We start from the raw sequence: 16,219 nt of genomic DNA, 5'->3' as shown, positions 1-16,219 counted from the left end.
ACTGTTGTGGAGAAAAACACTAAGGGTGACGGAAAAAGATCACAGAGGCTCACTGGGATGTGCTGATTCATCCCGGGCTCTCAGAAGCACAGGTCGCCGGTGCACTGAAGCCTGGAGCTTAGGGATGCCCAGGCTTTGGAACCAAAGAGAAAGTAAGAGCAAAGGACCATCCAGTTATCATCCTAATGAGAAATTGGGAAAGAGACATGGTTACCTTGGGACAAGGTCAGAGTATCATAAAAATCCAGAACCTTTGTAGCATCTCCATTTTTGTTTTTGTTTGGATTAATAAACCATTTTCAGAGGACTCATGGTGCTTTTCGTTGTTGTTTTAAGGAAACATTGGAGCCTGATGGCCATATGAAAAAGTGTTCTCTTGAACTTTTTTTTGCAGGTTTAGATTATTGAAAGCAACTATAATCTTGTTTTAACACAGTGGTGTTTTGCTTTTATATGACCTTAAAGGAAACTCTTTGAGATTCCCCCCCTCTCAAAACAAAACAAAACAAAACTGGCTGAGTCTGGAGACTTTTGGGGTTTTATGTTCCAAGAGCAATGGACCTTTTGTCCTAGCTGCTAGACTTTGGGTTACAGTGAATGGGAGGTTGAGTGTCATCTGATCGGGTAGCCCCAGTGTTTGTGATGAAATGCCTTTTTATTTCCCAAGAGAAGCTTCTTAATCTCCAATTAACAGACACAGGGAATTCAAATCTCCTGGCCTTTCTCTTTAATTTTTGTTTTGTCAGTGGACAAACACCAGCAGAATCAGATTTCCAGCTCCTAGAGATTGCCCGTCGGCTCGAGATGTATGGAATCCGGTTGCACCCGGCCAAGGACAGGGAAGGCACGAAGATCAATCTGGCCGTTGCCAACACGGGAATTCTAGTGTTTCAGGTGAGAGCCTTGAGAACACGGCCCAGTTCCCTCGGTGATAGAGAGAGAAGAGGTGGCCCTTCAACTCTGATTCATGTTCAGTGGGCCAAGACCTCTGATTGTTATTTTGCGGCGAACAAAGAAAAATTAACCTCATCTCAGGCTTTCTGTTTCCCAGGCCCTCAGCTCCCAGATTCTATTTCACTTACCTTTGCCCTGTTTGGGGAATCCATATTACAGATTTGTTTGGTTTTATTGACTTTGTAGCATCACAGAAACATGTAGCTCTCCATGGACCTACACTTAGAACACAGTGTAATGGAATCGAGACTTTAGGTCCCCGAATAAACACCTTTTTCACACTTACAGATGATACTTTGCTGTAATGTGATCCTTTTTTTTTTTCCCCCAAACCCAGTTTGGGTTGAGCCAGCTTATTTGGTTGGGACTTCAGATATACTTAAAGAGTGTTAGGCACACTTTTAAGATATAGCAGTTTTATAAATTCATAAAAGCCACATTCTTGCAATTTTGTAGCAAAACACATACTGCACTTGAATTCTTACGTGTATTCTACTTAAGGACATAGTGATTCTCTGCACTCTAAAAGGTGTGCTCTGTTGATCATTCTGCTGTTGGACTGTTTCATTGATCATTGCTTCTCTCTTAATAGCCTTATTGAAGTATTGCTGATGTACAATAAAGTGCACACACTTGAAGTGCATAGTTCAGTAGGATTTTATTATATATGTGTATATCCTGTAAAATTCCCAACAAAACCAGCAGAATGAACATATTCACCCCCAAAAGACGGTTCAGTACATTCCTTTTCAACACAAGCGGGTAACCTGTGCTTTTAGTTTCAAATGGACATAGAGAAAGCACCTGCCTTTGTCATGAAATGGGATCAGATTTCACCCAGTTATGAAGTTGTAAATATGTTCAGGACCTAAAACCCTTTTTTGAGCTCTTCCAGGTTTGCGTATATTTCCCCCTCATCTTTTATCAAAAGAGTTGCAGTGATTCTGTGTTCATGCACCAGAAGTTTTTGACAGCATAATTATTACAGAATCACATCCCAAGAGGAGTTAAGCCGGCTTCCTACCAGGTGGTAGGGAGTGACATTGTGAGAGCAGTGTGGTAGTCAAGGCGAATTTTTTCTCGACAGTTTTTGACCTGCATGCATAGCCTCTGAGTACCTGATAAGAGAAACAACAATAGGCTGGACGCGGTGGCTCACGCCTGTAATCCCAGCACTTTGGGAGACCGAGACAGGTGGATCACCTGAGGTCAGGAGTTCGAGACCAGCCTGGCCAACACGGTGAAACCACGTCTCTACTAAAAATACAAAAATTAGCTGGGCGTGATGGTATGCACCTGTAATCCCAACTACTTGGGGGGCTGAGGCAGGAGAATCACTTGAATTTGGGAAGCGAAGGTTGCAGTAAGCCAAGATCGTACCACTGCACTCCAGCCTGGGTGACAGAGCAAAACTGTCTCAAAAAAGGAAAACAAAGCCAAGTGGAGTTTTCAGTACTATCATTAAATTTCAAATCATAACCCTGAACCACTTCTAAAAAGTATTAAGAAGGAAAAGAAGTGTCTAACAATTGAATTAATGTGCTTTGATTGTGTTTGACACAACCCTAAGTACTGGGAATACCTGGGTAATGTAGTCACCTACGAAGCCTGTGTCTTGGAACCCACCTTCTTGCCAGTGCCTCATTGCTTCATTCTTGCCACGCTGAATGAACAGGCCTGGTGTTCCATTGGGCTCCAGAGGAATTCTAATTTCAGCTGAGACTGGGCAGACGGGAGTTGGTATCCAGCAGCTCCCCATTGTTTCTCCACCTTGGTTGGAGACAGTGACTACCTGGCTGCCACACACGATGAGGATGTGTGAGCCCCACCCGGAGACTGTGCTGGCCTTGAAGACACACGGCAGGCCTGGCCTCCCATCCTCAGTTCTGCCGGTGCTATTGGAAGCTGGGATGGGCCCAGGAGCCAGACCAGCGTAGATGAAGCAGGGAGTTGATTGCAAACCTGCTGAATGTCAACCATAGCCGCCAGGAAGGCGTGTGCTTGGAAGTCTCTTTCTGCCGCATTAAATGTGTCATTTGCGGCAAATTAGAATATATCCATGTTGCAGTTTCCATGTCTATAAAATGAAAATAATAAATCCATCTTGCTGGATTTTATCATATAAGGGTTGTTAAGATACGCTGTATAAAGCCCTCAGGATGGTACCTGGCACTTCATGAGTCCTGGCAGCTAATGATTGTGGTGGTTGTCATGGTTTTTATTTCTATTTATCTTTCTTCTCATCATTACCTTGGCTAGTTTCCTCTCTCCCTAGAGGTAGACTTAGTTTGAATGCCAAAATCCTATAATTAGTGAGAAATAATGATCCAGGAACAGGTATCATCCGATAGCCACAGATCCTGTGAGTTCTCTGCAAAAGGCATCTCTACTGAGCAATCTCCTGCCAGCCCTCTTCCTTTAGCTCCCATAAGCAAAGCAGACCAACTTGTAAGTTGCTTGTTATGCATTTCCTGGCTCACTGCTACTGTCTTTCTTTTAGGGTTTCACTAAGATCAATGCCTTCAACTGGGCCAAGGTGCGGAAGCTGAGCTTCAAGAGGAAACGCTTTCTCATCAAGCTCCGGCCAGATGCCAATGTAAGTGGTCCCGGTGGGACAGGAGACCCATTGAGCCATGGGATGGCATGTGTCCTGCAAATGGTGGAGGTCTGCACTTGGCAGGGCTTCCACTGAACCTGTGGCCAGTGCCACCCAGGTGCTTTGGTCCACATGAACGCCGAGCATCTCCAGGACAGATGTATCCAAATGGTCGGTAACTCCAGGGCTGCCATCATTGGTAAACAGAGAGCGTAAAGGAGGTACACGAATGTGTACCTGGGGAGACGGTCATTTCCCTGCACAAATCCAGGCAGCCCCTCCTGACAAACAACCTGGGCTGTGCTGTTGCTGCGCATCCAGCCCCAGGCTACACCTAGAGACCCCATTCAGTATCCTGCCCTACCCCAGGCATAGACTGACTTCCCCAATCCCTGCCGGAGGCCCTGAGCCCCCAGTGGAACTCATTTGCATGGGCTAATTAGGTTCCCTTCCCCACTTACTTCCCACAACACACCTATCGCTGTGACCCACGCCAGGACTGGGACGGGAAGGGAGGAGCAACCTCTTCTTTGTCTGCCGGAAATGGTGATGGAGGAGGTGGGTTATGTGCCCTGGGCGTCTGTCCCCAACCAGCATGTAGAGTTTTTTTCCCATGGCAGAGAAGATGATAAATGGCAATCGGGCTTATAGTTTAGGTACAATCTGCGTTCAGCAGGCTTTCGTGGCCCAACCTGGGAAGCATTTACCCATTTTAAATGGTTTTCCATGGAAAAACTCACTGGATTCCAAAAAGCTGCCTTGTAAATAAAGCACTGCATCACAGCTTGTTTGTAAGTTGGATCCACCCATAACTGTGAGATCCCCCAAAATAGTTGGAACTGCTGGGAATGCTAAGGACGGTAGTAACTTTGATTTATATAATATGGCCACTTCAACTGGGAGCAGGCAATTTCTACATCCCCTTTCCAGAATCAAAGGGCATGATTTTTTTCAGCCAAGAGTGATACTTTTGTGCTCCAGAAAAAAAAAAAAATGTCATTTTCTGTGTAGTTTCTGGGGTGGCCTGGAGCCCGGAGCCATGGAGACTTTACAGAGAAACCACGTAAGAGCCAATGTTGACACGAAGTGTGAGGAAGAGGATGAACGTTGCATTTCAGTGGTTTTAAGGAGGCAGGAAGGGACTTCCAGTATTTGGGTTTTGTTTTTCAAGGAAACATAAGCAAAATAAACATAATTTGTACATGAAATCTGTCAAAAGATGGTGTCCCTTCCATTGAAGCCACGTGGCTGTTTCTGTTACTCATCTAAGAGATTCTCTGCGGCAGAAAATGATGGACTAGGGACTGCATCTTGTCCTTAAGAATAACTAGAGTTTAGTAAGTCTTTGCATTGATGGTCATGCTATAATAAAATACACAGCGAAAACTTTATTGGACAAAGCTATCTTCTGCCCATTTTCTCCTGTTTCAGTGACGTATCTGTGGGTAATGGAAAAAACCAACATTGTATTTTCCCTTTTTAGAGTGCGTACCAGGATACCTTGGAATTCCTGATGGCCAGTCGGGATTTCTGCAAGTCCTTCTGGAAAATCTGCGTTGAACATCATGCCTTCTTTAGACTTTTTGAAGAGCCCAAACCAAAGCCCAAGCCCGTCCTCTTTAGCCGGGGGTCATCATTTCGGTTCAGGTGAGGTCGCCACTTCGTGCCTCCATTTACTGGGTGCATGTTTTTCCTCCTGCCTCTCACAGCCGCTGTGACACATAGCAGGTAGGGGAGGTGAACGCTCATTGGCCTCCGGGAGCTGTGACCAAGTGGGGGCGCTTGTGTCGTAATCCCAGTGAGCTCTGTTTGAGCAGCAGAGAGGCACTAGGCAAAGCCACCCAGTCCTGGTAAACGCCTAGCGGGAGTCTCAAGGATTTCCTCTCTCTGTAGAGGTACAAATATCTTATTAACATTTGGTGTTGCTTCATAGCATATGTGGACTTGCACGTTATTGGTTAACTTTTCCATTCATTTTTAACAAATCATTGTCTGCCATGTGTCAAACACTGTTCCAGGCTCTGAGCCCAATGATCCCTGCCTTCATGAAAGGTACACGTTCTTGGGATGGTTGCTTAGTAACCAAACACAGTTATCAAGTGGGCTTAGTTAATTGAACATTTTTTCTGTATATTCAAGGAAAATATCAAGAGACTGAATGGACCCAAAAATACAGAGTCTGTTAGGATTGCTTTTAGTCCTGGCTAGCCGAGAAATCCTGCATCTCTCCCAGTTAGGGAAGGAGGGAAAGTGACGCCTCTGAAGCATCATTTGCGTGTTTAAATGAGAATATCTTGGTATTTCTCCCCTTCCCTGTTGTGGTCTCTGTTTCAGTGGTCGGACTCAGAAGCAGGTTCTCGACTATGTTAAAGAAGGAGGACATAAGAAGGTGCAGTTTGAAAGGTAAGAGAAGCTTTGATGCTGCTTCTAGTCTGAGAACGCTCAGACTTGCCAGGTAATGTTTGTTGCTGCTAAATATGTCTTCACCCAGACTTCAGACTTGGTGTCCCTTGAGTTGTAAATGACAGTCTCAGTCACCCTCAGCAAGTCCAGCGTTAGAGATGAAGGTTTTATTGCCCAGAGACATGCCCTGGAGAGTGGGATGAGATACAGACGAGAGGACCAGGGGAGGTGGGAGAGGACATTAGTAAGGGGAAGGAGAGAAGGGCTCAGGATGTCACCGCAGGGAATGAAGTATCATAAAAACTAGCTCAATGGTGAGTCCTTCAATATTTTGGGATTTGTACTGAAAGTATGTCTATGAACTTTTTAATTAAGTAAATCTGGATACGCAGAAACAGGATTTTTTTTTTTCCTCGAAACAGGGTCTCACTCTGTCACCCAGGCTAGAGTGCAGCACTGTGATCACAGCCCACTGCAGCCTTAGCCTCTGGGACTCGATCAGTCCTCTCACCTCAGCCTCCTGAGTAGCTGGGACCACAGGTGCCCACCACCACTTGTAGCTAATGTTTTGTAGAGATGAGGTCTCCCTATGTTGCCAGGGCTGGTCTCAAACTCTTGGACTCAAGCCATCTTCCTGCCTTGGCCTCCCAAAGTGCTGGGATTACGGGCAAGAGCCACCATGCCCAGCCAGAAACAGGATTTATTACTGTCGTTGTTGTTGTTATCAAACACTTACAGCCCTTCGTGTGTGCCAGGCTGTTCCAAGCACTAGGCCTGTGTGAACTCATTGAGTCTTCACCTCAGCTGTGTGACGTCAGTGTTCTTTTATTCCCTTTGTAAAGATGGAGACACTGAGTCCCCAGCAGGTAAATAAGTAGCCCAGGTCTCACAGCTGCTAAGCAGCTTCTGGCCAGCCAGCTCCCGAGCCCAGTGCTCCAGGACGGAGCAGCAGAACCTGAGGAGGGTAAAGGAGCAAAGCATGGGGCCTCAAGCACTAGTTAGTGCAGGTAGGGTCTTTAAAAACCTTTTTTCATTTTCATACATTTAAAAAATTATAATAAAGTACAGAGAAGTCAGCAAACACCCAGATTCCTACTACTTAGAATTAACAGCCATTAACAGCCGGACACATTTATTTCTGGGGTTGTTTTTTCTTCTTCTTTTATTTGCAGCTCTTGTTACAGACATGGCAAAATCCCTTGAACCACCAGCTCTGGTAATTTCCCTTCTCCCCTCCTCAGAGGCAGCTGCCACATTTCGGCTTCTTTCTGTATGCATATTACTGCATCCCAACAGAGTGTGTAGAATTGCTGTGGAGGCCGGGCACTGTGGCATATGCCTGTAATCCCAGCACTTTGGGATGCCGAAGTGGATGGATCACTTGAGCTCAGGAGTTTGAGACCAGCTTGGGTAACATGACGAAGCCTCATCTCTACCTAAAAAAAAAAAAAAAAAAAAAAACAAATTAGGTGGATGTGGTGGTGCACGCCTGTGGTCTCAGTTTGTTGGGAGGCTGAGGTAGGATGATTGCTTGAGCCTGGGAGGTCAAGGCTGCAGTGAGCCAAGATTGTGCCACTGCCCTCCAGCTCTGGGCCACAGAGCGAGATCCTGTCCCAAAAAAAGGAATTGCTCTGAGTGTGTTCTTTTCATTCATATTAGTACTCTCGTATATAATTCTTCATCTTGCTTTTTTAATACTACTTTTTTTTTTTGAGATCTGTTTTAAGGGCCACACAGTAAGTAGTATGAAGATACTGCACTGTATTTCTCTGATTCCCTATTGAGAACCATCCAGGTTATTTTAGTGTTTCGTTTTGATTTTGCTGAAATAAACCTGCTTCTGTGGCCATCCCTGCGTCTTCCTTCTACCGCAACTCTGTGATGCTTTCTCATGCCCTGTCTCCAGAAATGTCACGTTCAGGAGGTTTTTTTGCAGGCATGTCTGGAGATGAATCCCATCATTTTCTTAGACAGTCAATGGTTAGTATTTGAAGACCATGTAAGAAGTAGCCCAGTTCTCTGTTTCAGAATGTGGATCTCTAGAGCTTTTCTGTGCTAACCTGGAGTATTTTGAAGAAGAGCTGGATGTATCTGGGAATAGAATCTATATTTATACAGTCTCACAAATTTCAGGACCTGAGCATTTGAGTGCCTGTTTGATAGGGAAAAGGGGAATAGGCAGACTGAGAGGGAAGAGATGAAAGAGACGTGTCAAGATGCTGTTAAAGTCAGTTCCTTCTGCTATTGAGGGCAGGCCTTTTCCTCTGAACTTACCACTTTGATAGAGTGAGCGGATGAATGGTAATTGCCTCTGTTATAGAACTGATCCAGAAAATAATTACCTAAAGTACATGAATTGATTTCGTATTGTTAGACCATTGCTGGCCATTCAGAGCATGGAAGGGCCCAGCCACGTCCTCCCTTCTCTGTGACTTTCCCCTTAACTAGAAAGGTCCTGCTCAGTTGCTAAATGTTTCTTCACCAGCTGCACCATGAGAACTGCCACAAGGGCTTCTGAGAACTTCTCCAAGATGTAAATAACCCTTGGGCCATGCAAGTGCTATCAAAGGATGAGTGCGTGTCTGTTTCCAAGTAGCATTTGTAAAGGCGGCTCTGGGTACCATCATTATTGAGGAAGGCACTGATGCGTCCAACAAAAGGACCTTTGTTTCATTTAAAACAAAGAAAAAAGAAACAAAAACCTCACCTAACATTAATGATCTTGTGTGATTTTTCCCAGGAAGCACAGCAAGATTCATTCTGTCCGGAGCCTTGCTTCACAGCCCACAGAACTGAATTCGGAAGTGCCGGAGCAGGTCAGTGACGGCGCTGTCCTATGATAACTCTGCTCTTCCCCACACTTCCTCCACGGAGCCCTGGGCTTCATAGTGGGCTTTCTGGTTCTCCGTCCTTTCCTTTGGGGTTTTTAGCAGATGAGAATCTGATTAGGGGCCTTGGCTTTGACCAGACATAGGCTTTGTGCCATGTGCCCGCAGCCTGAGCTCAGAGACCCTGGAGCGTGTTGTGTTTTCAGCTGCCTTCTGATCTCCCAGGCGGCACCCTAAGCCACTGAGAACTCAGCTCAGCAGCGGAACCATCGCTGCAGTAGGCAGAGCTGAGACCAGCTCTCCAGCTAAATGGGTCCACGTGGGAAGAGATGAGGACCCGCTTTGTAACCAATGGGTGTAGCTCCTGCCTGGTGCCAAGGCCAGAAGCCTTTGCTGGCACAGAACTGGCGGGCGAGTTCCCAGAGCTTGTATTACAGGGCAGTGACCACAATTGGCGGTAAGAGGCATTATCACTCTTGCTCTGAGGGTGGCAAAAGCTCGTTTTCCCTGGAGTTGGTCTCTGGGTAAGTTTTCAGGGCTTTCTCTAGAAGAGAAAAGAAACTTGGGGAAGAATATGAAGGAGGTTTCATCGTGTGCATCCAAAAAAACCCCTTTCCCCATCCAGGCTGCCCTGAGAAGTATAAGTGTCCTTTGTCGTTTTTCTGATGACTGTGTCAGCTTGCCTTCAGGGGTCCCTGATGTGCCTGCCCACCCTTCCCTGGAGACCCCCTGTGGGCTGGAAGGGCTGTCTTGTTCCATAGAAGCTTTACAAGCCCAATATGAGCCGGGCGTGGTGGCTGGCACCTGTAATCCCAGCACTTTGGGAGGTCAAGGCGGGAGGATCACTTGACCCTGGAGTTCAAGACCAGCCTGGGCAACATAGGGAGACCCCTGTCTCTATAAAAAAATTTAAAAATTAACCGGGTGTGGTGGCACATGCCTGTGGTCCCAGCCACTTGGGAGGCTGAGGTAGGAGGATCGCTTGACCCCAGGAGTTCAAGACCAGCCTGGACAACACAGGGAGACCCCATCTCTACAAAAAAAATTGTTTTTAATTAGCCGGACATGATGGCGCAGGACTGTGGTCCCAGCTACTTGGGAGGATTGCTTGAGCCCAAGAGGTTGAGGCCTCTGTGAGCTGTGATTGCACCACTGCACTCCAGCCTAGGTGACAGAGTAAGACCCTGTCTACCCCTCCAAAAAAAAGAAAAGAAGAGCAAACCCCAGCATGAGTCGGTGGGCCCTGGAAAGCAGAGACCGGGCCTGGCTTGTGCTGCCAGGAACAGTGCTGTCAGCCGCCACGCCCAGAAGGAACCTTCTGGATCACGCCCAGATGTGCTTCCCTGACTGCTGTTATGTCAGAGCGCTTTGGGGCAGTCCTCCCGCTGCAGAGGCCTCGGGTGTTCTTCCGGGAGGCCCTGACTCTCCTTTTCTGTTTTCAGCCTTGGAGTAACAGTCTCCCTCTTCTCCATCTCTCTGCACCTTTTTCCCCACCCCACCCAGTCTCAGCAGAGCGCCAGCCTTACATTTGGAGAAGGTGCCGAATCTCCGGGGGGCCAGAGCTGCCAGCAAGGAAAGGAACCGAAGGTTTCCCCCGGGGAGCCGGGGTCGCGCCTGAGCCCTGCGCCGAGAAGCCCCGCGGGTAACAAGCAGGTGGACGGAGCCGCCTCGGCGCCCACAGAGGAAGAGGAGGAGGTCGTTAAGGATAGGACCCAGCAGAGTAAACCTCAGCCCCCGCAGCCAAGCACAGGTCCAGCATCCCGGGCTGCCAGAGGCAGCAGTACTTCCATTCCTTTCATTGACTGCAGTGACGTAGATAGTGAATACGACCTTCTTAGAGAACAAGCGTCCCGGTCCCGGTCCCGGTCCCGGTCCCAAACAAATGACAATTATGAGGGTGATCTGACCAGCGGTGTCTATCTGCTGTCCAGGGACGAGGGGCCAAGAGAGGCTAGGCGTAGGGCTTCCCCACACTCTGCAAAGTCCTCCCGGCCTCCTTCCAGAGAATTCCTTGATGACGATTCAGCAGACATAACCTTTGATATGAGCGGGAGCCCTCGACTCCCAAGGCATAGCTCTCTCATAGATGAAATGTTCAAGGGCTCTGCTGGTCACAGCCCCCTGGCCACCCCGTTGTCTCCCAGCAGCAGAAGTTCAAGTCCAAATATGAGTTGGGACAGAACTGGGTCTCAAGGCTATGTTTCTGAAAATGGACATGACCGTAGAGAGGGGAGTATGGGGGAAGACCCTCTCCCGGGCCAGGGTCCGCCTTATGAACGCTGTTCCCCCACCTCGCCAAAGCCATACTTGCGGAATCTTCCTGGTAGATATAATAAGTCAGAGACAGATCCACTCATCCTTAGCCAGGTAGCGTTTACCCCGGAGGCCATGGATGGGCTTGGTGGCCGTGGGAAGGGGGGGCAAGCCAGTGCAGCTGCTCCCGAGGGTAGAAGGCTGGCTAATGGCACCACCCCCGTGGGTGCAGCCTCCAAGGTCCCTGCCATGCAGTCGGTGTGTGCCAGTGGCATAGCAGGGCAACTGGCACCTCTGCAAGTGACCGAGGGCTCCACCAGCAGTGGGACGGAGTCCAGCGAGTCAGACTCTGAGATGCTGAGCCCCAGGAGCCAGCCCCTCGTGTTTGGTAACCCTGCAGTGCTGTGTTCCCCGTCCCTCCTGAGAAGCCGGGGGTCCTTGGGTGGCCTGTGTTTGAGTGAGGAACAGGAGGAAGATGAGTGAGGAGGCCAGGAGGCAAGTCTTCAGCCCGAGCAACCTGGGGTCATGAGACCAGGGTTTCCCTAGAGCTGATCTGTTCTAGTGACTCATTCATTTGTAGTCTACATTTGTTAGAGGAGGTTTTGGACAGGCACATGTTTGAAAGGGTCTGCCTGACTTCTAAAAATCGTTAAGAAAAACACAACTTCACATAAGTGGCTTGCTTTCCAGAAAAGGTGGACAAGATAAACAGAGAGTCCTAGTGACAAGTTCCCAGGAACTTGTTTATTTTGCTGGTTGAAGGCTAGGAAGAAACACTTTATGATGTATCTCATCATGTGTATAGTGTGTTATATTTATGTGGCAATTTTCTGTGTATGTTCAATTATGCAGATCACCTACCCGTTGGTTGAGAGTTTGAAGCATCCTTGAGATTACAGGAAAGGGATCGGTTTCCCATTCTCCCCTTTTTTAAAAGGAGGGCTGCTTTGTCCATGCCTCGTGAAGTGAGGAATTGACACTATTCAAGGCCAAATGTAAACTGATAGCTAGTTGAGATTGTGTTGGTGAAATCTTTAGTCAAGAATAATGAATATTTTAATGGGAAGAATTGGGGGTTATTTCTGCTTCCCAGGCTTCCTGTGAAATACTAGAAAAGTTGTCAAATCTTCATGAATTGTAATCTATTTGGGATTGCTGGTTTGGTTTAGGTTTGCATTGGTGGATCATATTGTTATGTTTTAAGAAGTACAATTCTGCCTCTCAGAATCTCTTGGTGAGACTGAAATACTGCTGAGCAGGAGAGTAACACCTTGAAATAGGCACTGTTGTCACCAGTAGGTTAACAAACTAAACGCCTGCCTTTGAATTGTGTGCGGCGCAAAGGACTATTTTCCAGCTTGGTTGCTCTTGGTTGGTTTACAGACACTGTCTTACCATTCACACTCTTGTGAACAGTGTCCTCTGTTGGGAATAGTGATACTTGGATGTTTCTCTGAGCCAGAAAAAAGAAAGTGTAAGGAGAGAGAGAGTGACTTCTTTTTAAATCCTGCCCACCAGTGTCACTGCCTTTCACCCAGCATTCCTGCATTTTAAAGAGCCTGGTTTTCACTTGAAGTTTCTCTGCCTTAGCTGCACGTTGCAATTTTCTGAGATATTTTAAAAATTAGTGACGCGGGGACCCTGACCCTAGGGATTTTGATCTCATTGGTCTGGAGTGCTCCTTGGCCTTCCCAGCTGTTTGTCCTGGGCAGCCAGGGTCACTTCTTACCCAGGCCTTCTCGAATCTAGTGGAATACAGTAAAAGTGTTAGCTAAATTTTTGGCTTGCTTGCAGAATAAGAAAAATACCGCAAACAAACTGCTTTTTCTTGATGCCTGTGATTTGCACTTTTCAGCCTTAGGTACTTTTTTTAGGGGAAAAAAAAAAGGATAAATTGTAGAATAAAATTTTTAGATCCTAAGTAACTACAAAATTATTGAAAAGAGTCCTAACAGTGATAGCTCCCGGATGTGCCACCATACCAGGGCCTCACTGGGCTCATCACGTGACCTGATCACAAGGGGAGAACCAAGCATGCTTAGGACACCGAGTAGAATTTGGCAGCAGCGTAGAAAATGGAGGGGTATTGGCTCATCTCATTCACAAATGAGTATTTGTCCACATGAATGTCCAGAAGTCGGTTTTAAAGAATCTGAACACTTAATCCGTTTTTATACAGACTTTTTTTTTTTTGGTTTTCCTAATCATTTGATTCAGTGCCTGATTGAATCAAGCTCATTGTTGGATCGTTTGAGAGTTGTTCATTGAAGTAGTCTATTTACGTCTTGCTTTAAATTTATGTATTTAACAGAATCACAGAATTTTTTAAACTGGAAGGGACCTCAGAAGTTCATCTGGGCAAACCTTCATTTCTTGTTCTGAAAAAGTTAAGTGACTTTGCATAAGTAATACAGCTATTGCATGACAAAGCTGAAACTGTAACCTGGTCTCTAGACTTCACTTTTTTAGCCTATGTGATATCTTGGTGCAATAGGAGCTTTTTGATTCAGTATTTTAATTTTGGAGAGTCTTACATGAATTAATAATTCAAATCAGATGTGGAGATGAGTGATCGAGTAGACTTAGGCAATTACAGGCCATAATAGGTGGGAAGAACTACTTCTTTTTATATTGTGGGGGTTTTGCAGTTATAACACATTTTTGCATAATCCGTTCAGACATAGAAAGAATGTCAATTTGCTATATGAGTGTTTAGTGAAGTGTGAGTTAAACAGAACCCAGTGTGGAATCCTGTGGTTTGTGAAGTGGTTTGTTCAAATGAATTTTCTTTTCCCCTCTAATTATACAGCAGTCTGATAATGAAATACCATTGATCGCTGGGTATGAATTTACACAGCCTATGGCAGGAATCATCAAATATAAGCATCTCAGAGCAAAACACGCTTCAATCATTATTTTGTTTTGCTTTTTCCTACAGCAGTGATTTTTATCTAAGTGTTTTAAGAGCAGTTGATCAATGGCAGTATACTCAGTTCTGTGTTGACAAAATTTTTCACTCTAAGAGTTGCTCGTAGAGTTTTTTCCTCATTGGCTTTGTACCAGGCAAGCAACTCAATTTCTGCTTCTTGGCCAGTATTTACAAAAGCAGCAATCCTGGTGTAATTAATGGTGCTTATAGTTTGTTTAAAGGCTGTTTATCATACATCCTGATGTGCTGCGGACAGTCACTACTTGCCTCAAGAGGAGCTTGTCCTGTGCTAATAAAGATTCCATAACATTGGCCAAAGAGTCCATTTGTACATTCTTTGAGCCTGGTGGAGCTTGTTTGCTGAGCTGATGTGGTCTCTGCAGTGTCACTGTGAAGATCTCAGTCAGGAAAAGCCAGCAGCATCTACCATGCCACCCTCCATGCCTTCTGACTTTGGGGAGACTCCAGTCCTCCAGGTCTTTACTCAGCCTGCAGATCTCATTCTAGCTTAAGAAGGGCGTGCGTGTGCATGGAGTTGAGCTAAGCGTGGAGGAAGGCCAGAGGTGGGGTTGGGTGGGATACTAGGCAGCAGATATTAGAGATTTCTGAATGTATTCAGATTTCCAAAGGGTTTCCGAGACTTCTCAACCAATCTTTCTAGGACAATAGCTAGTGTAGGGGTCTTCTGACTCAACAGGGGAGCCAGGCCTTCCGATACCAGCCACTCACTAGCTGCTCTGTGACATACTGTCTCAAGACCATGCATGGAAAACAAGCCCTGTATAAACACAAATCTTAAAGCCCAGGGCCTCCTTGCGCTAATATCTTTCGTTGGACATTATGTCAAAATATGTAAATTTTAGACCCTTTTGTGGCTGCCTTTGCTGCTGCTTGTTAAGGGCAAAATAAAAATGCAAGAAATTCTTTTAGCATGAAGAAATGCTTTTAATGAGCTCCAGAACTCACAATAAATGGCTTCAGCTCCTTTAACAGTCATCTGTGTGCCATTGACAATATTTTATTAGATAGGTGTTTAATTAGAGGAAGTCTGCGGGCCGGATTCCTCCCTGCATGTGTGATTCATGTTTGGGAATTTCTAATTTATCTCCCCCAATTGTGCCAGGTGGCCTGCACTTGAAATGTAAGTAATTCTGATTTTATTCTCTAGAACTTATTTGAAGATTTAAGCCAGGCAATGCTGAAAAAAGCTAGACCTGCAAAACTGAAACATTAGCACGAGCCTCTCAAAATTCCCACCAAATATGCAAAGTCCAGTCTGCTCTGAATGTGCATCCGAAACTCAACTTTGGTTATTAGCCCTGGAATTTGGTTCCAAAAGCAAAAATTTGGTTTTGTTGTCAAGCAATTTCTAAAGGAAGAAATAATGTAAAGATCAATCTGTCATTTTAAATGTTATTGAAACTGCCATGAGTGTGCACACTGCTCTGTTTCATACCTGTAATCAGTATTCACATGCTTTCAATCTACTGTTTCCACTTAAAGCATTATTCCGTAGTTCAGCACAGAATGGCTTTGGTGAAACTGTAGCTGTTAGTGAGTAATTGGGTTACAGGCAGACCCAGCCTTAAATTAACAAATCTGGGTTCCTTTCACTGTCAGGTTTATGTTGGTTTTATTCGCTTCTGTCTGGATCCCTTCTCTTTGCCTGGGACCGTATTCTGATTAGCTAGAATTTCAAGAGCTCTTAGAGTTACATTCCCCAGAAAGACTGTTTCTCCCTCGACTTTCTCTTTTATAGTCTGTAAACATTTCTCCAGGCTTAGTTCTAAGACTGGCCTGCCTCTAGTTTGATGGTATGAGTCTATTCTATTCCTACTACATTTTACAAATTGAACTGCAGAAGAGGCTTTCTAGGTAATCTCTGTGATAGAGCAAGTTTCTTTGAACCATAGCGATTTATGCCTAGTGTTCCATTATTGGAACGCTAAGCATGTGGGAGTTATTTATATCTTATCGCTCAAGGTCATCATCAAGGTCCGATTACAGAAATTCACAAAATTGCAACCTCAGGCATAAATTTAAAGAGGTAGCCATTTAAAAATAATCCATGCTACCATTTCCACTTAAAGTGGTAGCTCTCTGATGAGTTTTATATGGGTTGTCTGTTAGCCAAGCCCGTAAGAGCATATGGAGAGAAAGGTACCGTTGAGTGAACTTCTATGAGCAGCAAGTGATTAAAGACATTTACTCTGACAACATTAAATAATTTACTGGTCCTGTTTTTTTCCTTGTTAG

The 16,219-nt window shown here is 45.6% G+C and overlaps 1 protein-coding gene across 2 annotated transcripts in view; it reads left to right on the top strand.

The window, feature by feature from the left end:
- LOC105477658 (FERM, ARH/RhoGEF and pleckstrin domain protein 1) overlaps positions 1 to 16,219 on the top strand; it is a 306,384-nt gene that overhangs the window by 240,949 nt on the left and 49,216 nt on the right. For both annotated transcript variants that reach the window (XM_011734259.3, XM_011734252.3), the window contains exons 8-13: positions 747 to 894; positions 3,455 to 3,550; positions 5,034 to 5,197; positions 5,885 to 5,953; positions 8,694 to 8,769; positions 10,285 to 10,531. In XM_011734259.3, coding sequence (XP_011732561.2) covers positions 747 to 894; positions 3,455 to 3,550; positions 5,034 to 5,197; positions 5,885 to 5,953; positions 8,694 to 8,769; positions 10,285 to 10,531 — 800 coding nt within the window. The remainder of the gene's footprint in view (positions 1 to 746; positions 895 to 3,454; positions 3,551 to 5,033; positions 5,198 to 5,884; positions 5,954 to 8,693; positions 8,770 to 10,284; positions 10,532 to 16,219) is intronic.

The sequence above is a fragment of the Macaca nemestrina genome, chromosome 16, assembly GCF_043159975.1.
Source record: "Macaca nemestrina isolate mMacNem1 chromosome 16, mMacNem.hap1, whole genome shotgun sequence".
Lineage (NCBI taxonomy): Eukaryota > Metazoa > Chordata > Mammalia > Primates > Cercopithecidae > Macaca > Macaca nemestrina.
The sequence above is the reverse complement of the archived record's forward strand: the minus strand, read 5'-3'. Positions and strand labels throughout refer to the sequence as shown.